Below are 25,999 nucleotides of genomic sequence, written 5' to 3'. Positions count from 1 at the left end.
ACTTGAGATCAGTCGGCCCTTTGCAACCCTTGAGTATTCCATCCTGGAAGTGGGAGGACATCAGTATGGATTTCATAGTCGGCTTACCCAAAACTTGATATGGGTTGTTGTGGATCGTCTCACCAAGTCGGCCCATTTTCTACCGGTAAAGACCACACATACGGCGAAGCAATACGCTCAGCTGTATATGGACCGTATTGTGAGTCTTCATGGGATTCCAAAGACAATTATTTCGGACCGGGTACTCAGTTCATTGCCTGGTTCTGGGAGCACTTTCACGCCGCTCTGGGCACTCAACTGATCCGTAGTTCGGCATATCATCCTCAGACAGATGGTCAGACAGAGAGAATTAATCAGATTCTGGAGGATATGCTCAGAGCATGTGCACTCACCTACAGTCAGAAGTGGGATGGATCTCTACCCTTAGCTGAGTTCACTTATAATAATAGTTATCAAGAGAGCATCAGGATGGCTCCTTTTGAGGCGCTATATGGGCGAAGGTGTAGAACCCCATTGAACTGGTTAGAAGTTGGTGAAAGAAATTTCTTCGGGCCTGATATGGTTAGTGAGGCGGAAGAACAAGTCCGGTTTATACAGGAGAATTTGAAAATAGCCCAAACTCTACAGAAAAGTTATGCAGACAAGAAACATCAATCTGTTTCATTTCAAGTGGGAGATCATGCCTATTTGCGGGTATCTCCAATGAAAGGGGTCCAACGTTTCGGAGTGAAGGGAAAGCTCACCCATCGCTATGTTGGGCCTTTTCCTATCATTGAGCGGTGTGGGCCGGTAGCATACCGCCTGGAACTTCCTGCCCAATTATCCGCGGTTCATAATATTTTCCATGTCTCTCAGCTCCGGAAATGCCTCCGTGTTCCAGAAAAGGTGACTGACATAGAGAAATTGCAACTGGAGCCCGATCTTGTCTATCCCGAGTATCCAATCAAAATTGTGGATCACAAGACCAGGGTCACTCGGAATCAAACCAGTGATTTCTATAAAGTGCAATGGAGTAATCACTCCGAGCGGGAAGCTACTTGGGAGGCGGAAGAATTAGTTCAATCCAAGTGTCCTGAGTTGCTACAAGCTTATCGAGGTACCTAACTTTTCGCTTCCGTTTCAATTAGCAACTTCACTCTAAATCTCGGGACAAGATTTCTTTTAGGGGGAAGGATTGTAACATCCAGCCTCGCGGACAGTCCGCTTGGAGCTACGGACGGTCTGCGACGGCCCTGCTTCAACCACTCCAAGACCGAGGTTCGTCGCCGCCACATGCCGACCGACGAGCTCGTCCCTGCCCATTCCCGTATGCCGCATTGAAGTCGCGCACCGCCCTTCACCCACCCCGCGCCCACTCCCTCACACACTCTCTCTCTCTCAGTTCACTCTCCCTCTCCCTCCCGACGCCATGGGCGACATTTGAGCGCCCTCCCCTTCACCGGTCAAATCCGCGCATCCCCCCATGGAATTCAAATCCACCACACCGGAAGCTCTACCACCACCCTAGCTCCCTCCTCAACCCCTCCAACCACAGCCACAACCCCCACCTTGTCGGGAATCTCGGATTCCCCGACCGTCGGTCTTAGTTTGGTCCAAACTCGACCTCACCGTGGAACTCCATCGTCCGAGCACCGTTTCCTTCGTCCAAGGGCTCAAATCGATTGTAAGTGAGTCGCTAATGCTCATGCTCCCCTCGTTCCTCCACGTCCTTGTTGTTCCACGCCCGTTCACCATGATGTCATTTTGACCGCCACGGGCCACACGTCGCCGACTAGGTTAGACTTGAGTTCTTCGCGTGCATCACCCATGCTCGTGTGCGCCTCGTCCAATAGATGGTGTAGTGCTAGCCTCGCCGTCGGTCGGGCCACCGTCGGCGGGAACGGCGCGCCGCGGCGCCACACCGGCCTCACTGGTGGTGGCGCGCGGTGTCAAAAGATAGGAATCGCGGACGGTCCGCCTAGGAGGGCCGGACAGTCCGCAGGTCAAGTTAGAAGTTGTCCAGAGATGATGTTGTCTCTGGTGGGTTTCGCAGGGTTGAACTACGGACGGTCCGCTAATGGAGAGAGGACAGTCCGCCGTAGAGTCTAGAATTTTGTCCAGAGACGTTATCGTCTCTGGTGGAATTGGCAAAGTGAACTGCGGACGGTCCGCCAAGAAGGGCCGGACAGTCCGCCGTAGAAATTAAAAATTTGTCCAGAGGCATCGTTACCTCTGGTGGTTTTGCGCAGTTAAACTGCGGACAGTCCGCCGTATAGATTTGAAATTGTCTAGAGAGATAGTTGGTTCTGGTGGGTCTGCATAGTTGAACCGCGGACGGTCCGCCACTTGGGTGCGGACAGTCCGCAGGGCATTTCAGTTTGAAGTATAGTAATTGCATCATTGAGATGCACTCAATTATTTCATACGCATTCGTGTAGCATCCGCTGTTGAGGACGTCGTGCTTGAGGTGATTGCGACACTGCAGGAGCAGCGGGAGCAAGCCCAGGAGGAGAGGCGTGAGAACCCGGCCCAAGGCCCGCCCGACCCTAGCTCTGAGCAACAGCGCGAAAGCAAGCTCCGGTGCACATCCAATTATTTCAAATTATGACACCTTTATATGTCTCTATTATTTGTGCATTAGGTTTAGGAAATTGTTTGAAACCCTAGTTGCATGATCTCTTGGTCTCCTTGAGTTATACTAGTATGTATAGGACGATAGAAGTGCTATGCTTAATGGTTTCTGGTAGAAGACGATTGCTCTCCTGCCACTCGCGAGATATAAGATGATTAGAAGTTGAGTAATTTCCGGTTACTCGCGAGATATATGATATATGGCTATTTCAGTACATAAATATTTGAGTATGATTTGAGATAAATGGATAATGTGAGACCGGACGGGGAAATGGTGACAATGTATAGGTATGGCAGCAGGACAGGGTTCCTGAATGTCTTAGCCCCGTCTGTGTCGATTTAGGACCGTTCGTTGTTGGCAGTGCTGATCGGGGATGGAAGTGTACTAACCGCATACCGGGATTAGGAGGTAGTCGAAACCGGTAAGCCTAGTACTGACCTACTTCGAAAGTACAGGACTCCCTCCCACCCCTTAGGGTAGTCGAGTTGCCGCGGAGAATTGGCTTGCATGTATTTACTTTTGGTGGTCTCTCGTAGGGCTCGGCTGACTATACGCTGGTGGGGCGGTCCTGTAGTTCGTGGCGGGGAGGGGAATGGTTGGTGCGTGTGGTCCGACGGGGCCTAAGCGTGCCGTGTTGGTTAGGTCTACCTTGCAAGGTTAAATCGAATCGATTCGCCGTGTCTCGCGGATATGAGGGTCTCGATCTCTTTGTCGCCTCGTAGAAATGAATTAGAAATGTTAGTGATAAATGATGGAACTATTTTGAATCATTATTGTAATGCTCCAACATGATTATTGTAGATATGCCAACATTAGATGAGAGTCTTTCTATATAGAACATGTGGCTAAAACATTGAAAGTAAGGATTCAACTATAGATGCTTTTCTGCAAAACAACCCGCTGGCCAGAAAGCCGTGCATGTCTAGATAGGGGCTATGTATACCCCTGGTCGGGTAAGCCTTGCTGAGTATTATTATACTCAGAGTTTGTTGCCACAATTATTTCAGGACACCCGGACGTTGACTTCTGTCCCTGCTGCATTAAGTTCATCTGTCGGGACGCAGTGGGATGGGAGGTTGTGGAGCCCGACGCCTAGTTAGTGGACTTCTCGTTGTACACTTGTGGCAGATGTAGGCATTTTACACCTGTTCGAACTCTAGATTCAGTGATGTAAAGTTTGTAGATTATGCAGGTATTTAAACTTGGTTTGAAAAACTTATGGCAGAATCTTGTGTATATTGTTGTTTTTTAAATATGTGTCGTGCTTGTACCATCTGCGCTCACCTTCGCGTCCGATGTTAAATTGATCGGAACGTGGGCTGAGAAAGGGCTGTCAAATTGAACCATTAAGTTAATGCGTCCGATGTGTTCAAATTGCGGACATTACGTTTAATTTAGAGTTTTAATTTGGCGGTTCCGGAATCGGTCGTATACTGTAGGCGTATAAATACGGACGTACATCGTACAAAAACATGCGCAAGCATCTTCTCGTACGTCGAAGCAGCAGGGGCACGCAACGCAACGGACGGCGGCGATCGGACCGATCGGGCGCGACAGAAAAGCCCACCAGAAACCAACGGGCGGAGCCTTCACGGGGCCCTACTACTAACCTCGCCGGCCGCTCCCGGGTCACGGGGCGGCCTCCGCCCAACGACCGCTCCGCGCATGCCCGTGCCGGAACAAAACACACACGCCTCCCGTGGAACGGCCGGAGACGAGTACCGGAAGGAAGGCCTGGCCCACCAGTGGCCGACGCCGCCATCAGCTGCCTTGGCGAGATCGAGTGCTTTCTGTTTGGATGTCCCTCTACACTAATCGTATCGTATTCGTATCCCATGCTGCTGCTGTTTGGACGTCGCTCCAGAGCAATTAACGTGCGCCTGCATCCGCATCAACAGTGGAAAAATTGGACATGATAAACCTATAAATGCTAGGCAAAGCTGAGCTTTTTTTTCTTTTCTTTTCATCAGCGCAAAATTGGACATGATGATGAGCTTATAAATGGCAGGCTAAACGGTGCAAGAAAAAGAAGGAAATGATTGTGGAAAAACTGAAAAAGAAGAGGCTCGAAAACGAGGTTGACGGGCCGGGCCCACGGAGTCAGTCCACCAACGTTAACGACGACAAAAACTCCCACAGCGCCATAAAACGGAGGTGGCTGCCGCTCGCCCGCGCCTCTCCCAGGCTCAGCTCCCATTCCCTCGCCTGCTCGCCGCCACCCCCCCCCCCCTCCGCTCTGCCCAACGGGTCGGAGACGGAGCCGGCCCCACCGCCCTCAGCTCTGGGCTCCTCCCAACCGCCAATGGACGCCGCCGGGCCGGCATCGGCCTCGGCCGACGTCGGCAGCGTTACCGGCGCCCCGGCCGACGACGCCGGCGGCGGTGGCGCCAGGACCTCCCACCTCCTCGGCATGCCGGTTCCCGTCGCGGCGGGCGTCGCCGCGGCCCTGGCCGCGCTCGTCGTGCTCGCTGCGGTGGGCACCGCCGCCGCTTACCTCGCGCGCCGGCGGGGGGCCGGACCGCCCGCGCTGTCGCGCGTCGAGCACGCGCCGTCCTCCGCCTCGGGCTCCGGCTCGTCCCGCCCGGCGTCGTCAGCGCGCAAGGAGAAGGCCGGGGCCGGCGCGGATCGGGCCCCGGCCGCGGGCGCGGGCGCCAGCACTTCCGACGCGGCCAGCTCGTCCGCGGCCGCGAGCTCGCTCGAGTCGCCGGTGAAGAGGAAGGCGGCGGAGGCGGTCAGGGCCGCCGGCGGCGCAGCGGCGGGGGTGGAGATGGGGTGGGGGAGGTGGTACGAGCTGGCGGAGCTGGAGGTCGCCACGGGCGGGTTCTGCGCGGAGAACGTCGTCGGGGAGGGGGGCTACGGCATGGTGTACCGCGGCGTGCTCGCCGGCGGCGAGGTGGTCGCCGTCAAGGACCTGTTTGATCACAAGTGAGTGCCCTGTTCTCCTCTGCCCTTTTCCTTTTTTTACTGTTACCTTGCCTAGTTGCTTTTCTAACGGAGATCATGGTAAAAGCATAGAACTTGCTGCTCATTATGTGTGCATCTACTTAATGGACGTGTGTAAAACGTATTAACCGCCGTAGTACTGACTAGTACAATTATGTTCCCTTGTTCTTTTTGGTGTTAATGCTTGCAAATGGGTACCAGTTCATAGGGCTACTCCATGGTGACTAAGATGTGCACAAGGGGTAAACATAAAACACTTGACGCTTTCCTAGACTGAATGCCTTTCTTGGTCAATTGTCACATTACGTCGAGGTGGTTGTAGTTTTGCTGTTGATGTGGCTTCAAGATTGTCAAGTATCATGGACATGTAAAAAAGCTTGTAAAACATGTTTTTGTTAGCTTAAAAGCAATACTTCCACCCTTATAATTACCAATGTGGGCCTACAGTTTTCTGGACAATTGAATTGCACAGATTAAACAAATCGACTGCTCAGCGACTAACCATTCGCGGCAGCAGCATTTCCTTCCGAAAAAAGATGAACGACAACCACTCTTAGAATTCTGTGCATTTTTTGTTCTCCAATATCACAAGATGAAAAGGTGTAATAGCTGAATCCTTTTCGTCTTTGCCAAAAGATTATATTAAAAAAAAAGAGTTGATCTCTGATGCCTTTAAAGTCAGTAGTGGGGTTCACAATCTTCAGTTGTCGTTCTGACCGAAAGCCCACAGGTTGCTGAAGGAAACAATTTTTATATTGAAGAGAAGATTCATAAATAATGCAGACATGTCCACACCTTGACCCTCACTGATCTGCTTGCACGATTATTCATATTATTGATCTCATGATCCTGTGAATGGATTTAATGTAGCGTATGCATGCCCACAATGTCCACAGGTTAGAGTCAATGATTCTTTTTCAAAAAAAAAAACATTTATTTTCTTTCCAATGCTACGTATGTGTGATTGTGATTTGTGATATGAGTAGGTGGGTCTTTTTGTGCTTTTGTGTGACGGCCTGTATGTATCCATCTACTTGTTGGTTGAGCTTCGTCGGCAGTCATATGCGCCACCGATCGAATCCTTTCTTTCAAGAAAAGATAAAGCGGAGGAGAGGCAAAGCGATGACCAAACTTTCCCTTTTCAGTTTCATGGACAAATATCCAGCTAAAATTTGCAGTGGCATGAGCTTTGGAGCAGTGTTTGCTTTCAAGCAAATCAAATGCATGCTCGTGGATTCCTGATGGTTGGCACAGAAGCAACAGTTGTTGCTGTTTCTTTACCCTCACCATACCATGCTATGACAGTTAGGGCAAATCATCATCGTCGTCGTCAAGACGAAAACGGCGCATGAGCAATAAAAAATCTCTACTCTGATAACCTTCAGTGTTCGGAATGCTGATTGAGATTACAATTTGTTTTAGGGGCCAGGCGGAGAAGGAGTTCAAGGTGGAGGTCGAAGCCATCGGCAAAGTGAGGCACAAGCACCTTGTCGGGCTCATCGGTTACTGCGCAGAAGGGCCTAAAAGGTCGGTAGTATTTCTGAATTCACCTGAATAACTGTCGGCCACTGACGGATGATTAGTACTAGTAACACTCAATGTCAATGACGACATAAAACTGCGTTCACAGGATGCTCCTGTACGAGTTCGTCGAAAACGGCAACTTGGAGCAGTGGCTCCACGGCGACGTCGGCCCTGTCAGCCCGTTGACGTGGGACATACGGATGAAGATCGCCGTCGGAACAGCCAAAGGGTATTTTTCTTATTTTTTTCTGCAGAGTGCAGACAGTTCGCTGGTGATCTTCGATTGTGAATGCTAATGTCTCGGCTGCTTGTGCTGCTGCTCCTGTACCATCATCATCGACTGATGCAGCATCGCGTACCTGCACGAAGGGCTGGAGCCCAAGGTGGTGCACCGCGACATCAAGTCGAGCAACATCCTGCTGGACAAGAAGTGGAACCCCAAGGTGTCGGACTTCGGGATGGCCAAGGTGCTGGGGTCCGGGTCCAGCTACGTGACGACACGGGTGATGGGCACGTTCGGGTACGTGGCCCCCGAGTACGCGTCCACGGGGATGCTCAACGAGAGCAGCGACGTCTACAGCTTCGGCGTGCTGCTCATGGAGCTCGTCTCCGGGCGCAGCCCCGTCGACTACAACCGGCCCGCCGGCGAGGTCAACCTGGTGGAGTGGTTCCGGGGCATGGTGGGCAGCCGGCGCGTCGAGGACCTGGTCGACCCGCGCGTCGCCGCGCCGCCGCCGCCGCGGGTGCTCAACCGGGTGCTGCTGGTGTGCCTCCGCTGCATCGACGCCGACGCGCACAAGCGGCCCCGGATGGGGCAGATCGTGCACATGCTCGAGGGCGACGAGTTCCCCTTCCGCACGGTACGAACGTGTATCTTTTCTTCTCCTGGGCCGGCGGCGTCGCCTGCCGGTAGCTAGTGACTGGCAGCCATGGCCTGACATCCTTGGTGGTGCAGGAGCACCGCTCGCCGCGGGCGTCGCACCGGACGTCGACGGGGACGCGGCCGTCGCTCCTGTCGGAGAACGTCGGGGCCGCCGACGACTCGGACAAGTCCATGTGGAGGTGAGGGGCCGATCGGAGCTGCTGCAAGGAGCTGGAGCTGGACTGACTTTTTTTTCACCGGTGTAAATTTTTGTTGTTTATTCGCGGCGGGGTTGAGGAGGGGTTAATCCGTGGCACCGCCCGCTTTCGACTTGATGGCGTTCGCCGTAATGTATGGTTTGGCACGGGGTTGATAATTTTTTCGCTGATGCTAGTGCTACCAATTTACCATGGCAGCCGCGATGATCATGGCAGAGGGGGCATAGGCCATAGGCGGATGATGGTTTTGAATTGCTTCTGTCGCGGCTCTGTTCCGACATCACGCGCGCGCACGCGGGCGTGGCTTCAACCCCGCCGCGGGCAATTATTCCTCCGCCCAGCGGTCGATCCCTGGCCGGCCGCTGCCGGGGTCGAACGAACGGGGGGCGTGAGAGAGATCACGCGTTCGGCGTTCGGTCCGCGCCGCAAGGCGACATGGAGCAGCAGTGCGGTGCGCGCGGCGGCGAGGAGGCAGCCCAGATGAGCTCCGACAGACAGGTTAACGGCCGAGCATTCAAGCATCAGTGATGCCCAGAAAGGTCAGGCCAGGCCTGAGCCTGATCCAGCCTGTGGGTTCACGTGAACAACATTGACTCGTACCGAACGGGCAAATGTTTGGGCCACTGGTAACGGGGTTCCACGTCTCATGTGCCCAGTAGGCCTGTACTCGAGCGAGGAGGAGGCCGTCCAGCGAAGCGGGCTTCTCGGCCCGTCCGCTTAGGGCCTGATTGGTTGTCCGGACGAGCCCAGCTTGTGTCGCACCAGCCAACCAGGCTGCCCAAAGCCAGGCTCACCACATGCAAAGAGTCTTGATTGGTTATCTGTTCGTTCAGAAGCTGGATAAGTGGAAACGGTGATTGGTTGCCTGCTTGTTCGTCAGTCCCTATCCGCTTTTTTTTTACCTACCTGCTGCCCACCGCTGCACCCCGCCAACCAGGCCCAGCAGAAACGGCCGATTCCCATGTTTCTCCAGAGCCCGGCTGCGGGGGTGAGTTTGCACGCCGTGAGCCTGGCCCGATGACCGAAGCAAGCAACTAAACTGGCACTACCTGCATCCCACGGGCCTGGTTCGACGTGGTGCAGAGAACCAATCACCCCCTTAGCTACGATGCTTTGAAGTTAAGAAGGAAGCAAATACATCGAATGAAGTTGCAGCCAATGGGCTGCGCGGCCCATCATGTCCTTCCGTCCTTTTTTTTCCTGCGAAGCTTATATATGTTACCATTCCCTACAAATATTTTTTTGGTTTCGTCATTTAATTAATGATGTGCGTACTAGGTTGCTTGGAAATAGTATGCCAGCGTCATTGTAGCCCAACGAGAAATCGAGCTGCACAGATCAGAGGCATTGTCAAGACGTATTTATTCCGACGGCTCTCGTCTACCCATAGATAGACGGGTATTTCACGTACAGGCCACCATGGCGTTTTTTTCTTTTTTATATTTAAAAAAAATTAAAATTTCAAAAATATATATCCATTTCGAAAAATTTCAAAAATATACCACGTCGCCCTATGGGGGGCGACATGCCCTAAATGTAATTTTTTTCTTCAAATTTGCAACGAGGTCCCTGGCCGGGGGCGCGCGGGAGAAGGGGGCCTGTCCCCCCTCGGGCGACCGGGGGGCCCCACCCACAAGCGCGACAGGGGGGCCTGTCGCCCCCCCATCGGGCGACCGGCCTTTCCCTTCCTATATAAGCATTCTACCCCATTCCCTCCTCATTTGAGCCCAAAAATTCCACCAAAAATCTAGAAAAAAAAGGGGTGAGGAGAAGGGAAGCGGCGAAGCCCTGCCGGATTGCACACTTGTGATCTGCAGGTTAGTACATTTAGCTTATGTATTTTTCCATTGGTATTGTAGAATAATTTAATTTAATTAGTGTTATAGTAGAACCATTTAAGTAGGAGTTTAATGATACTTTAGTTACGTAGTAGTAAATTAGTTTAGAAAATTAGTACTACGCGTTTATTATTACCATTGCAGTACTATTAGAGACGTGTTTATAAATTAATTACGATTTAGAATAGAATTTCGCATATGCAGTATAGAATTTGAGTGTCATCACGTAGTTATGAATACTTATATGTTGTAATTGAAATCCATACTTAGTTTTTACGGATTATTGAATAAGGTAGTGAAGTAAAGAGTATAACTCGATGAGTATTCTGTGATATACAGATATGTCGAGCAAGATGCAGTTTCAAGTATTTTTTTGGTGACTACAATGTTTTGTATTGGCCAAATGGAGTAGACCTTTCTGCCTTTAAGTGCACATCTAGCGCCATAGATAAATCTCTGGAGAGGAGTTTTGGTTCTATGTGTAAGTGGCTGCAGTGTGGGTTCCGTGTTGACCCGGAGACACATGTGATGACCGTCTAGTCTCTTGTTAATTGGGAGGTAGAAAGTGATTTATGGGAATTGATGATGATACACAGCATTGATAACTGGCAGAAGTACATGCAAGCAGCTCTAGAGCGTGGGTGGCCTCTGGCCATTCTTGTTCAAATCCGGGAGAAGACACAAAATGAAATCCAACATGGTGTAGATCAAGCAACTCCGAGTATTCGAAGAGAGACCAACTATGTTGAGCAAAATGAGTCAGAAGAGATAGAGAACCAAAACATCGGATCACAGGGCCTTGCTGATGAGGGAGAGAGGATACATAGCATTATGGACGAGATGGAGGCAGAAGACCAAACCGCAATGGAGATGGAAGAATATGAGGGCTCATCTGATGACGAGCAGTACTCATTGCCAGAAGAGTGGAAGGAGCATGGTTTTGGCAATCATGTCGCAGAAGACGTACGAAATCAGGAGTGGGAGTACAGATGGAATGAGGTAGTGCAAGGTGCAACATATCCAAACATTGAAGCCGTAAAAGATGTTGTGAGACTTTGGACAATATCATTGAAACGAGAATTTAGAGTCGTAAAGTCTGGCAGTAAAGAATATGAGGTGAAGTGTGTGAATGATGGATGTCCATGGCGAATACATGCATTCAACAGAAAATGGAAGTCGAACTGGAAATGTTCCATTGTGACATAGCACACTTGTTTGCTGTCAGAAGTTCTTCCCTCGCATCGCAATATATCATGCGACTTTGTTGCAAAGCAAATATATGGGTTGATTATAGACAACCTAAATTATAATCCAAAAATAATTGTTCGACACATTGAGCAGACTTACCAATACACCATTAGTTATTTGAAGTCATGGCGGGCTAAACAAAGGGTGTTTGAGGTGCGGTTCGGCACATACGAGGCATCATATGATAACCTACCTCGTATGTTATCCCAAGTTGCTGCTAGAAATATTGGAAGCTTTTATGACACATACCTTGTACCAGCCGTGACTAGGGGGCAAAACATTCTGCAACGAGCCTTCTTTTGCCTAGGTGCCTGTGTTAGGGCATTTCAGTGTTGTCTTCCGGTGATCTACATTGATGGCACATTTCTGACTGGAAGGTATAAAGGTCAGATACTCACCGCAATCGGGGTAGATTGCAACAACCAAATAGTTCCGCTCGCATTTGCATTTGTTGAGAATGAGAACTTAGACAGTTGATATTGGTTCCTTGAACGAGTGAAGATTCACGTTGTTGCTGCACGTCCAGATGTGTGCCTTATTTGTGATAGGCATGCAGGTCTGCTACAATCAATACTGAAATTGCAACGTGGAACTGCGACAACGCCTCCATTGTGGCCCGATGTCCAAAACAGGTGGTGCATTAGGCATATGGGTGCAAACTTCTATGACCACTTCAAGAACAAGGATCTTAAGAACATGTTTAAGAGGTTGTGCATCCAAAATCAACAGAGAAAATTCAATGCATTATGGCAGATGTTTGATCAGTTGACTGCAGAGCTAGTGAAGGTAAGGGCATCAGGAACAAGCACGAGTCAGGTTGCAGAGGCTAGGGATTCAATTGAGAAGCCATTTTCACACTGGATTCGAGGTGCACCTAAGGAGAAATGGTCATTCCTTTATGATACCAACGGAATACGGTATGGTATTCAGACAACGAACCATGCAGAGTGTTTCAATATGGTTATGTGTTCTTGTCGTGCCTTTCCTCTTCTGGGAATTGATGAGTTCATCATGTATGGGTGCATGAAGTATTTCAGAGAGCGTTACATGGCTGCAAGCATAAACATCAGCAACCCCCAAATTCAGTTTTGCACAAGAGTGACACAATATATGCAACAGAAGATTGAAAAGGCCAAACTGCACCGTGTCATATCGACAGGTACAATGGAGCATATATTTGAGGTTCTATGCAAGGATAGAACTGGTCGTGGTATCCGTAGAGATAGGGTGGTACATGAGAGTTTGATTATAGTAGATGGCAAAACATTCTGCTCCTACATGAAGCCTAAGTTATTGCATTTGCCATGCTCGCATCTCATTGAGGCATGTGCAGAGTCTGGGTTGCAGTCAGGAGTATTTGTTTCACCTTACTTCAGCAAGGAAGCAGCTGTATCCACCTGGGGACATGAGGTATACGGGATTAGAATAGTGGGACCTTTCATTCAGGATAATGAGGATAATATGTTTATTCCTGATCCAGCCACTAAGAAAGGCAAAGGCCGCCGTCAGACACGTCGTATTCGGAATGGTATGGACGAGTCCGAACCAAGCAAGCCACAAAAGCGTTGCAGCCAATGTGGAGCATTGGGTCACAACTACAAGAAGTGTCCTTAGAATGCACTTCACGATGCTGCTGACGTCGGTCCTTCTGGAAATCCCAGAGATGGAGAACCTCCTACGTTCAAACGACCATCGGCGAGAATTGCTCGTGGAAGGCACTCGGTGTCATGATCCACCAGTGTGCAGTTTGTACCTATATACTAATCGTGCGTGGAGTTTGTATCGAACATATTTGTAATATGTAGTAATCGTGCATCCAGTTTGTATGGAACATATCTGTAATGTATAAATATCGTGCGTGGAGTTTGTATCGAACCTATCTGTAATATGTAGTAATCGTGCGTGGAGTTTGTATCGAACCTATCTGCAATATGTAGTAATCGTGCGTGTAGTTTGTATCGAACCTATCTGTAATGTATAAATATCGTGCGTCCAGTTTGTATGGAACATATATGTACTTATGTGTTCTCATATATTTTTGAATGCAGGTATGGAGATGGACTCCTTGCTAGACCCAGTTATCGACTCGAGCCACATGTCTTTCTTTGCAGCAGTTGAGCACCGAGCCCTAGAGGTCCTACGTCCTCGTCCACCTGGGAGGCGATCTCTATACACCACGATTGGGTTGACAGGTATATAATGAAATATTATTGTTTATCACTTATGTATTCGTCGTTATTCCTTTGTTTCGACAATTTTGTTTATTGCAGGTTACGTGAGTCCGGTCTACTGACTCTGGACCGTCTTGTCGAGGGTGGGCCTATTTAGCTCGACCGATCCCTCCTGACGGCGCTCGTTGACAGATGGAGGCAGGAGACACACACGTTCCACCTCCCGTGTGGGGAGATGACTCCTACGCTGCAGGACGTGGCCTACCTCCTTAGCCTCCCTATCATCGGGGAGGCTGTAGGTTCGCGTGTAGTGGCGGCCCCGTGGAAGGATGACCTGGAGGCCCGTTTTGCCCTGGTTGACTGCGTGGAAGAAGCAGGTCCGATCAACCCGCACCCGTGAGCATCAGGTCCTTCGAAGACCTGGTTCCTACAGTTTACAGTATGTATTCATTGTGTATTTAAGTTTAATTGTTACAATTCACATGTTGCATTGTCAGTTCAAACCATTAATCTTAATTGTTTATGCAGCCTACCCTGTTGGCTGCGGATGCTGACGAGTACAGTGTGACCAGATCGCCGGAGGCGTACCTACTTTGGTTGTTTGGTTACATCATGTTCAACAACACTCATGGCAACTCGGTGGATAGGATTCTCCCTCCGTATGCACGGGAGATTGCGGATGGGGACGAGAACGTACCGCCCTACAGCTGGGGTGAGGCGGTACTTGCAGCAACTTACCGTGGACTCTGCGATGGATGCATAAAGACACATGGGAACGTTATCCTGGCGGGGTGCCCACTACTGCTACAACTTTGGTCATACGAGAGGCTAGTCGTTGGTCGGCCCATCGTCAGCCACGAGCCTTACCACAAGGCCATGTACGGCGACGAGGAGGACGACAGGCCCACCATGGGAACTCTCTGGATCAGGCGTCAGGTACATTCGCAACAAATCTAATTTTGTTATTCATTGTTACATGATGCATTAACGCACTTTTAATTTTACTTATTCGGACTGCAGAGGTCCTGGGCGCATGCGCAGGTTAGACGCGCATATCCTGAGTTTGTTTCGGAGCTCGACATGCTGACGCCTGAGGACATTGTCTGTGAGGCTTACAGCCCTGAGGTTGTGGCTACCCGTGCACCAGCAGGCCTATCTTCGCACTGCTCCGCAAATGCGAGCCTGTGGTTTACTACAGCCATCCTGGTTTACGACATCGCGGTTGAGGCATACTGCCCCTGGAGAGTCAGGAGACAGTTTGGGCAGCGCCAGGAGTTTCCGGTGCCCACCGCGTTGGAGCGTGTCAGTCGCCAGGATCACAGGTAATTATGAATGAACTTGGCTCATACATTCGTGTCGAATCTAACGATTCTTCGTGGTCCACTTTTGTAGGTTGTCCAGGAGTGGCTTGCCTTGCTCTGATGAGTGGCTCACCAAGATGCAGCCGTGGGTGGACCAATGGGAACATGCAGATGAGCACTTGGTCCATCCAACAGGACCACACACAGACAGCTCCTTTAGGGCTTACCTCACCTGGTACTTACCCCGGACTCCGGCTCGTCTGGTTTATGTTGACACTCACCCGCAGCCACACCTGGCGAGGCCTCAGGATGGCTATGCCCGGCACCACGTGGAGGCACTAGCTGACGCGGTGAGTCTCTTGATCATATTTGCATATATAAATAAATAAATATATATATATATATATATATATTCATAAGATAATTCATGTGTTTCTAACTGTTCCTTTACTGAATGGATGCAGTTTCGCCTTTGCAACATGATGGAGATGGACTGCTCGACTTACCTGACGAGGGTACGTGCCGGCTCGACGCATAAAATACTGGAATGTTTTGAGGGACACCACCAGTTTGCGGACCATATCCAGGAATGGTACCGGGGCCACAGATATCGGCCTACACATGTTAGTTTATGTTTCGTATTTCGGTTTCTACATGTCATGACGAAAGACACGAGCGTACGCTAACATCCGCATTTTATGCGTATGATTCTACCCCGATGTGGGCGCCAGACATTCTTCTTCCTCCTTTCGACCTGGTACAAAACACTCTCTCAATACACTCACTAATTTACCACGCAATATATGTTGGTTTACGTTTATATGTTACGCAGGGTTTGTTTCGAGTACGTTCGTTCCAGATAACGAGGGCTTCACCTTACACGAACTTGACAGCTTGACTCCAGACTCACCTGGCGCGCACGGTGACCCCGATGTCTTGGGGTATTCACAGCTAGGAGGAGCACCACTTGAGATCTCTCAGCAGCAGACACCGCAGCCCCTTTTGCGTCCTGAGCGACAGGTGAGGTCTCCGGATCGTCACACCTACTCCGAGGGCCATGTCCGTGCCCAGCAGAGGGCTAAGAGGGTCCGACGCCCTAGGGGAGGTTAGATATATCCGATGTTTGTATATCTGATGTTTATTTGTAATGAGATAGCTGTGAACTGCTTATTTGTACACTTCAACGTTCGCCTCTGATCACTCTCATATTTTCCATTACATACGATAGATGGTATGTTTATGCTTCGCTGCTACATTAGGACTAACTACGATTCAAACTCGACATTATGTACATGTCCAGTGAATGCAAGTTAGGTACGAGACATACATACAAGCATAATACAACATTAACAATACTAAATGCGAATACATCTTGAACCAATGAACATCATATGTTATAGATCATGGCATGAAATCATCTAGGTCGACATCCCAGTTGAAAGATGGTGGTGCTGCAGGTGGTGTAGTATGGCTCGATGAACCTCTTGCCTTTCCCTTTCTCTCTTTTCTGGATCTACGTTCAAGTACAGGGGGAGAAACATCATGTGTTGGAAGCCATGGTTTGGGGGCATAAAGTCATTCATGTCGTCATCCCAGTTAACACAAGTTGGTGCATGAGGTGCTGTAGTGTGACTTGACGAACCTCTTCCCTTTCCATTTCTCTCCTTTATGGATCTAGGTTCATGTACAGGGGAAGGAACATCATGTGTTGGAGGCCATGGTTTGGGGCATGAAGTCATCCATTTCGTCATCCAAGTTAACACAACTTGGTGCTTGAGGTGCTGCAGCATGACTTGACGAACATCCGGTCATCTGTTCTTGTCGAGGCCAAGTACTATCACCCGAAGATCTTCTCCACCTCCTTCGCCTAGTTTGCGGCATAAGTCCACCGAAGATACATACCAATTTACGGAAATTTGGTATCGATTTGTTAATCAACTCCGTGTCCTCGGGGTAATCCTAGCATATAATTAAACAACAATGTTACTGTTTCAAACATATGGATTCCAAATGACGGATGGGATTAGAACTGAATGAGAGTTACCTTAATGTGCATCTCATACACCTCTGGCCGCATCCATATCTTACAAGAACTTTGTAAGAATCCAATGATATTAGGATGATTCGCTAGTTCACATACTCTCATGTATATCTTCTGACGTTCTAGCAGGTGTCCATTTACATCTTGCGTTGTAATACCTCGAAATAATGTCAAATCTTTAAACTCTACTACTTTGGACAACACCATCTCTATCGTACCATCCGCTAACGGATCCAACTTCTTACTGATAACAAGATGGGTCATGATATCAAGTATTATACTAGATTTTTCTTTGGTCCATGAAAATCCTCCACAATTGGAGGCAGCCATTGTCTTATGCTGCAATATCAATAAGGTACTGTCATAATTCTATTCTAATTCATAATTAATTTAAAAACAAGTCTGTAATAGTACTGAAATTGTAATACTAAACGAGTGTTCTAAAGCACCAAATCTAATTCAGCTAATCCGCTAATTAAATTAAATTATTGTACAATATCAACAGATTCATACGGAAGTTACCGGTAGATCACAAGTGCGGAATTCGGCAGAACTTCGCCGCTTTTCTTCTCCTCACCCCTTTTTTTTCTGAATTTTTGGTGCAATTTTTGGGCTCAAATGAGAAGGGAATGGAGGCCAGGGCTTATATAGGGTGGGAGACCCGTGGGGGGGCCCTGTCGCCCCTGGGGGGGCGACAGGCCCCCTCCCCCCCCGGCCAGGGACCTCTTTGCAAATTCAAAAAAAAATTACATTAAGGTCATGTCGCCCGTTGCTTGGGCGACAAGACCCCTGTCGTCCCCACCCCCCCCCCCACGGGCGACGGGGGGTATTTTCGAAAATTTTCAAAACGGACATATATTTTTGAAATTTTTATTTTTTTAAATATAACAAAGAAAAAGACGTGTCCACCATGGCCCTCGCGCCCATGGGCCTGCTCTTCCATCTTTTTCGTCCAGGTTCCTTCCCCAGACCGCGCCATCAGCAAGCAAGGCCATATGCCCATATCATAGGATGGCAGCACAACACAGCACAGCAGAGAGCCAGTTCTCTTCACCGGCCTTGGCGACATTTTCAACCTTCAATTCTTCTACCAACTCCGCCAAATTGGGTAGTCCGGTAGCACAGGAGGGTGACAGAGCCCGTCGTAGTGGCGAGACGAAGCGCCGGAGGAGACGAAGCGCGCGGGTGGCATGGTGCCATGGAGGAGTAGGGTGGGAGAAGGGGATTGGGAGGGGGAAATAGGTGCTCCCTAGAGTAGGAACTGGAGTAGGGTTCATATTGGAGCAGGTTTGGTTGAGAAGGTTCTAGAAGAATTTGGAAATGGTAGAAGAGAGAAGTTGTCATGCTTCATGGTAAAAGTAGAATTCTCTAAAATTAGATTTTTCATAATTGGATAAGGATGAAGAAAAATCTAGAGTTAGATATTTATAAAGAAGAGTGCAAGTTGCCACACGGCAATACCACAACACTCATGAGCACCTATAAATAGAGTTTCTCCCTTTCCATCTCGTCATACCGTGGCATAAGAGGTTTTAAGTATAAGGTGGTACAATAACCGTATAATATAGTAGTGTCATAGCAGGATAGTCACATAAAGAGTGCAAAAGTTTTGTATTGTACTAAGTTTAGTGAATATATGGGGTTAAAATAGGTGCTCAGAGGAGGGGTGAATGGATTCTCTGAGAGAACAAGCCCATAAAATGAGCATTCTTTAATTTCGTGCCATTATCACTGCAAAAGCTCTCATGGCATGTTTAGGTTGTGGATTTTTTAATCTCAAGATCAAATACCGAAGAGAAGGAAATGATTCCTCCTTAAATTACATGAAAAACACCAAGAGTATGAAGGGAGACAGGGCTGGCGGCGGGGAGAAGAAGAGACATGAAGCACTCGGTTTGGTTGCATGCTGCCGTGAAAGAAGAAGGCAATAGAGAGGTGGCGGCGGCAGGGGTAAATGAAGTGGAGTGGAACTGAATGAGGGTGGTGAGAGTATTTATGAAGAGTAGTTAGAGTTAGGGTTAGGTCTAAATGGGCATTTTGGAGGGCTTAGGTTAGGGCTTAATGAATTAGCTCATTTTATCAATTTATTTCGCCGAAACTGAGTCAAATGAATTAGATTATTTCTCAGCATCGAATCAAATAAAATTAATTCAATTAATTAGCCGAGAAATGTAATGTCGTAATTCAATTGAACCCATGGAAATTGCGATACACATAAATCAGACTATTTTTCGGAAATGGATTAATTAGCAAGGGCCTAATCCGAAGAGACGAAAAATAAGATCATGATATATGCATGATTCTAGAGAGCACTCGAGATTGAGAATGATGATTGGTTCAACAGGGTTGGCTGCGTTCGAGGCACGATGGGCCATGTTCGAGTTAGAGCGGGTAACGGGTTTGGATAGTTAGCATTTGAAATTAAATTTGAAGGGCACACTTCAAATTTAATTTCCACACAATTTCAAGCAAAGAAAATAAATCCAAATAGAATTCAAATAAACACAATTAAATCCAACAACTCTAAATATATTAACACTAATATTTAATAGTCCTTAATTTAATTAAATTTTTAATAACTAAGAATTTTAGAAGGGTAGAATTCTTACTTAAGTAGATCTAGTTACAGTATTACCACATTTTTTTTGAAATTCACATTTTTGGACTTTCTAACATTCTGTGAAAATCTGAGATGTTACAGCTGACCTAGCCCACGCCCGATCTGGGATGCACGTGTTTGATCTGACGGCTCCCGAGTACTCGAGGTGGGCGGTATTTCAAATACGGTCCACCCTCCTACCGCCGCCCCTGGCCCTTGCACCCCTAGTCCTCCTCCGCACGCTTGAGCCGGCTCCTCAGCGCACCGCGGGAGTTGATTGCTGCTTTCCCATTCATCCAGATTCTCGCCCCCGCCATCTAGCATCAGCAAGCAAGGCGATATGGCGTGCTGCTTGCAGTTCCAGGGATGGCAGCGCAGCACAGCACAACAGAGAACTAGTGGTTCTTTGCTCTACCGGGCAACAAAATGTCAGGAAATCATGCAAGAATCAGAGCCTAAACTCAGTAAGTTACAGTTGCGAGTAGCGAACTTGCATCGGTGGCCAGGAGGCGGTGGTGAAGTCGGCGCCGTGGCACACAAGCTTGCGCCGCCGCGCATCTCCCCAGGCCTACTGGCCGCGGGCCTTCTCCCTAGCCTAGGGATGGAAACGGGTCTAAACCCGCTGGGTTTTGCTTGGCCAAATCCGTGCCCAAGAATAGAATACAAACCCATTAAAAATCATTACCCGTCACGTGTTTCATTTTGTGCCCAAACCCATGCCCATTGGGTTAGCGGGTACCCATGGGTCGCCCGTGGGTCTACAATTTATTATACTAGTTTTTATCATATATCAAATTTATAGCGTATTGAAATACATTATGAACAAGGAATCCATTGTTCACTAAAAATTCATAGAGAAAATATAAATATTAATATCAAGTTTTATATTCAATGAACACCAAACACAGTCATCAATCCATTATATGTATATACAAATACTATAACTGCAAAGCAACAACACCTCTACTCGTCACCCAAACATTGAGAGTTCATCAAAATAAGAAGTGGGTAAGAAGGGATGTTAAGTTTATCAAAAATTCATAACATAAAATAGTAATTGCACTAGGTTCGATCGGGTTTAAAAAACTCATAGGTTTACGAGTTTGGGTACCGTAAGAACAAACTCGTGCCCTAAACCCAATGGGTAGAATTTTGTGCTCATTAACAAACTTGCAGGTCTAAAAATTGACGCAAACCCATGCTCTAATTAAGTAAAAATCCATCGGGTTTCGGGTACCCATTGCCATTTCTACTCTAGGCCAACGCGTGCTTTTGCCTAGCAACCGATTCATGAGGGTTTCTCTAACCTCTAGTCATGAACGATGGTGAATCGGATGCGGTCTGCGGTGGCTAGCGGGCGCTCGCCGACTAGCCCGAGCAACACCGATGAGGGCAATCGAGTCATTGACGCAGTCCACGTCTAATCTGGGACGCTCGTGTATGATCTAAAGGACGACAAGGACCCTAGCGGTGGACGATATTTGAAATACCACCCGCCCCTAGTCGGTGTTTCCATCGCCGTCCACCTTGATCGTCCGCCTCCGCTGCATGCCTGAGCTCTACGGCATCTTTTTTTTGAGTTCCGAGCTCTACGGCATCTAGGATGCCCCTCCCGTGACTACTTGACACCAGCTTGCACTGCACCGGCCATGGCAACGAACAGCAGGGCAGGGAGAGACGCGCGGCGCGGCCTGCACTGCCGGGATGACAGGCGAGCACGGCGACAAGAGCCTCCGTGCCGGGACGTGGTCGTTCGCCCATGATCGGCACTAATGTGGCCACCCATCAGCCCGTAAAATGCACTTTAACGAATGTCACTCTTATTAGAAACAAAATAAAAATAAAAATAAAACTCCACTAGAGTAACCTGATGCTATACCACTCGATCGTTGCAGCACATCCCAATCCTCTATGTATATGACATTATGACCTAATTTATATATCAACAAAGCCTTATGACCTAATTTATATATGTGCTAACAAATAGTAAATAGGCGTATATATTAGTTAGTCCATCAATAAAATGTAAAATTTTATCCAAAGCACAAGATAAAGAAAATATTTTAATTAACACAAGTTTAATAGAAAATATTTCAAGAACAAAACAGATGTACCAAACATGTCGACGTTGAGTAGAAATAAAATGTTCCAGCTGTTGACCATCTTAGCACAATACCTGACTTGCCCAGGCTTCTGCACGCACAATGGACCAAAACTGAAGGAAAACCTCTCTTCTCACATGCAAAAGCACTCCTACATGCTCCCATGATATCATCGCTCTGTGCCACTGGTGCACAAATCTTGAACGTCATCAGAATATATTGAAGAAGATACAAGTCATCATATATTCAAACTGAAAGCCTCGTGCTTTATATAACGGATAAAAGTAAAAGTGTAAAAAGTATACTTCACGTGAAAACTACTCCAAATGAAATGCAAAATTATGTTAGCAATTAGATTTTTACAATGAACACTTTCAAAGTAAGAATTTTAATTTACATCATAAAACACAAAGCCCCGAGTCCAACTTTGTATCCTAAATAATCTTTAAAAAAAACTTTGTATCCCAAATCACATTTCAACCCTTCGACCCTAAACCCCGAGCCCAACCCTTCGACCCTGGACTATCAAACCATTCACATTTCAACACAATCCATTCACTTTTAAACCCTTAAATCGAGAGTAATCGCGGGTGAAATGACTCGCCTCCAAATTTAGGACAAGTTATTTGGTTCATTTATAAATATACAGAGTATTTGAATTTTGAACTTATAAATGGCGTTTAAATTTTGTTTTTTTTTTCTAAAATGACTTGCGTATTTAAGAAATCGTGCAACTTAACAATTTTTTTCTGAATAATCATGCAACTTAGCATTCATTCTATTTAAGAAATCAGAGGTCTATTTAATCAAATTCAGAATCCAAATTAGTATACTGATGCGCATATTAAAAATCCGCTACGTGTAGGTCAGATAGTTAGTTACCCGACTGACTTTTGACGGATGGTACTTTATTACGCTCAAAACAAAATAACGCACGAACTATAGGATCTTGGTGGAGTCGAACCACCTTCCGTCCGGGACTGTAGGCTTAACAGTCCACGGAGGACCTCACCATGTGAGATAAGATCCACGGTCAGGGAACACAAAACAACGTGACCCATCCGATGAATTTCGGTGCGCTTTCGAAAGACCTGTAAACTAATATAAGAAACGGGTTCCTCCAACCTAGCAGCAAAGACGGATTGATTGCCCCAATGGTCCGAACAAGTAACAAGTGAGAAATGAAACTGTAGCTGCTCCCCAAAGGACATCGTACATTGGGTAGTAACGATGGCTACAGTCACATAAGAACGAGAAAATGATGTTCTATACCTTCATACAGCGTCGTTCTGATCCATATTTGTATCCAGTGTCCATTAATTGCAGACGACAGCTTTGCAGACGACACAGACCTGTCAACTTAGCATGTATGACAATATAATCTCCAGATAATAATTGTTCAACCACCACATATAATTAATTAACAATCCAAATAAGATATGAAATTAACTCAATATTAAGTCTCAGTGCTAAATTGGTAGTTCACAAAGCAACCATCTTCAAGCCTGCCAAGCTGCCAATGAGCTTGCTCCAGCAGCGAAATGTATCTCAAACATTTTTTTAAATGCAGAATGATGGGAGAACAGCAGTAACCTTCAGCAACAACCTCCATGGTAGAATAACAGTGATCTTCAGCAAAAATATAAGGACGAACTACATATTACCAAACATAATAATCACCATCAAGCCTCCGACCAACGAGCCTGGCTGCAGAAGTGGAAATACATTGTGCTCAAACAGCATGTCTGAACTGCCGAATGCCAGGAGCAAGAGCAGCAGTAACTTTTCAGCACAGAAGCTTCGGGGAGCAAGAACAGCAGGAACATTTCAGTACAGGACAAGCTTCAGCAATAACCTGCGCCGAGCTCAAGACCTCCACACACACCCTTGTTCATTTCAATATCGCCATGTAGGTTGAGACAAGATCTTCATACAGCTTTCAAGGAAAGACAACACCGCGCTTATACAAGCTGTTTACAATGAATTAATAATTGCCATGAGGCAACTTGTATAAGAAAGGATACACGAGGAAACAGTACAGCTACCTTATAATATATTATCATTCTTAGATAAATAAATACAACTTAGCTTGAAAAATAACCACTTGAACAAATACCACATAATGAACTTGTAATACAAAACATGTAGTAGATAATTACTGATAAACAGAAGCTTGACAGTTGAAACAAAAGAAAAAAATCTGTTGGATCAGCAGTTGGAAATTGAACAAATCAATTAGTGGTTGTCATTGGCAGCACGATTTCCATTGGGCGCTAAGTTGGAATTTGTTAGAAACTTCATCTAATGTACATTTGAACAGTTAGTTGATTAACGTGTGTTCACGTTCCATTTACACAATCTAAATTAATGAAAAACTGACCATTTCATTTACTTCATTTTCACAAGTGTATCTGATAACTAGATGCCAATCTCCAATTACGGAAAATATCCATCATAAAAGCTTAAGATTATAAATAGAGAATGTAAGTGTAGGCAATTATACTAAGCAATTGAGAACGATCCCATGCAGGGCCCAGCATGGGGCGTTGCAACTTTACACAGACTTAAGCATGGATAAGTATTGCATTTGTTAACAAGCATGACTGGGCTTGGAGTTATGAACGTTCAATAAATGTAGATATCTAGTCTGTATTATAAATTGCAAATTCAGATTGTAAATTTCGAATTACCAATTGTACCTTGCGTGTTGCTTTGTAGTTCCTTGCCAATTAGTTGCAAACCAAGAGGTGTATCGGAAAGACAAAGTGCAGCCAACGTTCAGGAAGCAGGGCACAGGGACACGAAAGGGAGGGAGAACCCGGGGGATTAAAGAACTCCCCCGTGCGATCTCCCACCCAAGGCACAAAATCAACATCTTTATTACGGTGGCCTGCCATGCGAGCGCACCCATCATGGCAAAGGCCTTCAAGATGTCACATCTCTTTTTTCACATCTCTCTTTTTCACATCTTCCTCCTCCAAACTCCACACGCACGCAACTCGGTGGTTACATGCGTGTAACTTACCTCAGCTTCAGTTGGACACGGATCTCTCAGATCTAATAATTATCGAAGTTTCATCCAATAATTATCAATACAAAGAGACATCATCAGGCGAGTTGGAGCAGATCCAGCATCCGGCCACGCCGCAGCGACGTTTCGATGCCTCTGAAAGAACATCCAACCTCTCCCAAACGTCCCAGCTCTGAAGGTCAGCAGAAAACAAATCCACGGATCAGCACCGTACGACTAACCAAAACGAACTGAATCACGAGGTTTCCTTGGGTAAAGGGCTAACCAGCATCAGAACCGACGCGCCCAAACACGAGGATCCGCAGCCACCGTGCACATATGGACGCAGACTCATCTCAATCCGAGCCAGCGCACGCGCAACTCATCAATTATGATGGAACCTGCACATCACAAAACAAATCCATGTGTTTCGAACAGATATACAACAGAAGCGAGAGATTCACCGTTCCTCGTCTACTCGATCGGAACAATACAGATCCAGACGAGATCAGCGTGGACAAAGGGAAGTAGTTTGGATCAAGATCTAGACGAGAAGGGGATTTCCGACGCGGGAACGCGGCAACTTCAGGGCCCCGGAAAAGCGAAGGCGCGGTGGGTAGGCGAACAAGGGTTAGCGGGTGCTGCGCGAGGATTAGCAGAGGAATCCAATGTATTTATTGTCCGGTTGGAGGGATCCGACGGCGGCGGCGAGGCAGTTCGAATCGGACGGGCACAATGGGAAGCACGTGTCGAAAGATTATTGGCGGGGACACATCGATTGCGTGGGCGACCGGGTGACCGCAACTTGCGGGGAATTAGCATCAGTGCATGCGTCATGGTTCTGCCAGGATCTATTGCGGACGGAGATTTTGTTGCTTGTTTCCGTGGTCGATGCCTAATTGGTTGGTTCTTGGCGGTTTCCACTGTTCCACCAACTCTCAGGTGGTTTTTTTTATTTTTTTAATTTTTAATTTTGTTTTTTACAAAAATATATTTTCGATTTGGAAATTTACATAAATATACCTCGGTCGCCCCGCTGTCGGGCGACCTGGCCGCCCGGCAACAGGGGCATTTCTGAAAAAAAAATTCGCAGAAAAAATTGCGCGCAGGTCCCTGAGGGCCGGTCGCCCGGCAGCGGGCCGGCCGGCCCCCCAAGCCGCTCGGCTGCGGGGCGACCGGCCCGAACCCTATATAAAGTGTTGGCTGCCCTTCACCCCCTCATTTGCCTCACTAAAAATCCAGAAAAAAAGAAAAAAGAGGGAGGGAGAGAGAAGGGGTGAGGGAAAGGCGAAGCCCTACCGGATTTTCAAGCCGGCGACTGTAGGTAACTAAAATTTTCTATATTTTATAAATAGATTATGTTGTAATTATTTATTAGAAACAGTAGATTAGCAATAAGTTCAATTATTGTTAGGAATGATTAGTGGTACATTTATGTGCATTTACTTATAGTGATTAGCGTCGATATAGTACATTTAGTGTTAGATTTAGTTTTAGAAAATACTAGAAAATTATTAGAAAAGTATTAGAA

General features: G+C 47.3%; 1 protein-coding gene and 1 long non-coding RNA gene across 3 annotated transcripts; one reads left to right on the top strand and one right to left on the bottom strand.

The window, feature by feature from the left end:
• The first annotated feature begins 4,787 nt into the window (after positions 1-4,787).
• LOC120646757 (probable receptor-like serine/threonine-protein kinase At4g34500) lies at positions 4,788-8,352 on the top strand. The gene is made up of 5 exons (XM_039923207.1): positions 4,788-5,536; positions 6,977-7,081; positions 7,185-7,307; positions 7,428-7,938; positions 8,034-8,352. Exons 1-5 carry the CDS (start codon positions 4,914-4,916, stop codon positions 8,142-8,144), a joined length of 1,473 nt encoding a protein of 490 aa, XP_039779141.1. The 5' UTR covers positions 4,788-4,913; the 3' UTR covers positions 8,145-8,352.
• A 13,054-nt stretch (positions 8,353-21,406) lies between these two features.
• LOC120646756 lies at positions 21,407-25,149 on the bottom strand. 2 transcript variants are annotated; one of them, XR_005664556.1, is made up of 3 exons: positions 24,755-25,149; positions 22,731-24,661; positions 21,407-21,643 (listed from the first exon to the last, which is right to left on the bottom strand). It is a non-coding gene; the product is annotated as an uncharacterized LOC120646756 (long non-coding RNA). The 2 variants fall into 2 exon arrangements; XR_005664557.1 differs by lacking the exon at positions 21,407-21,643 and having other exon boundaries at positions 22,892-23,428; positions 24,158-24,661.
• Between the last annotated feature and the right edge of the window lie 850 nt (positions 25,150-25,999).

Source organism: Panicum virgatum, chromosome 9K (genome assembly GCF_016808335.1).
Source record: "Panicum virgatum strain AP13 chromosome 9K, P.virgatum_v5, whole genome shotgun sequence".
Classification (NCBI taxonomy): Eukaryota; Viridiplantae; Streptophyta; class Magnoliopsida; order Poales; family Poaceae; genus Panicum; species Panicum virgatum.
This window is presented reverse-complemented; position numbering and strand designations above follow the sequence as displayed.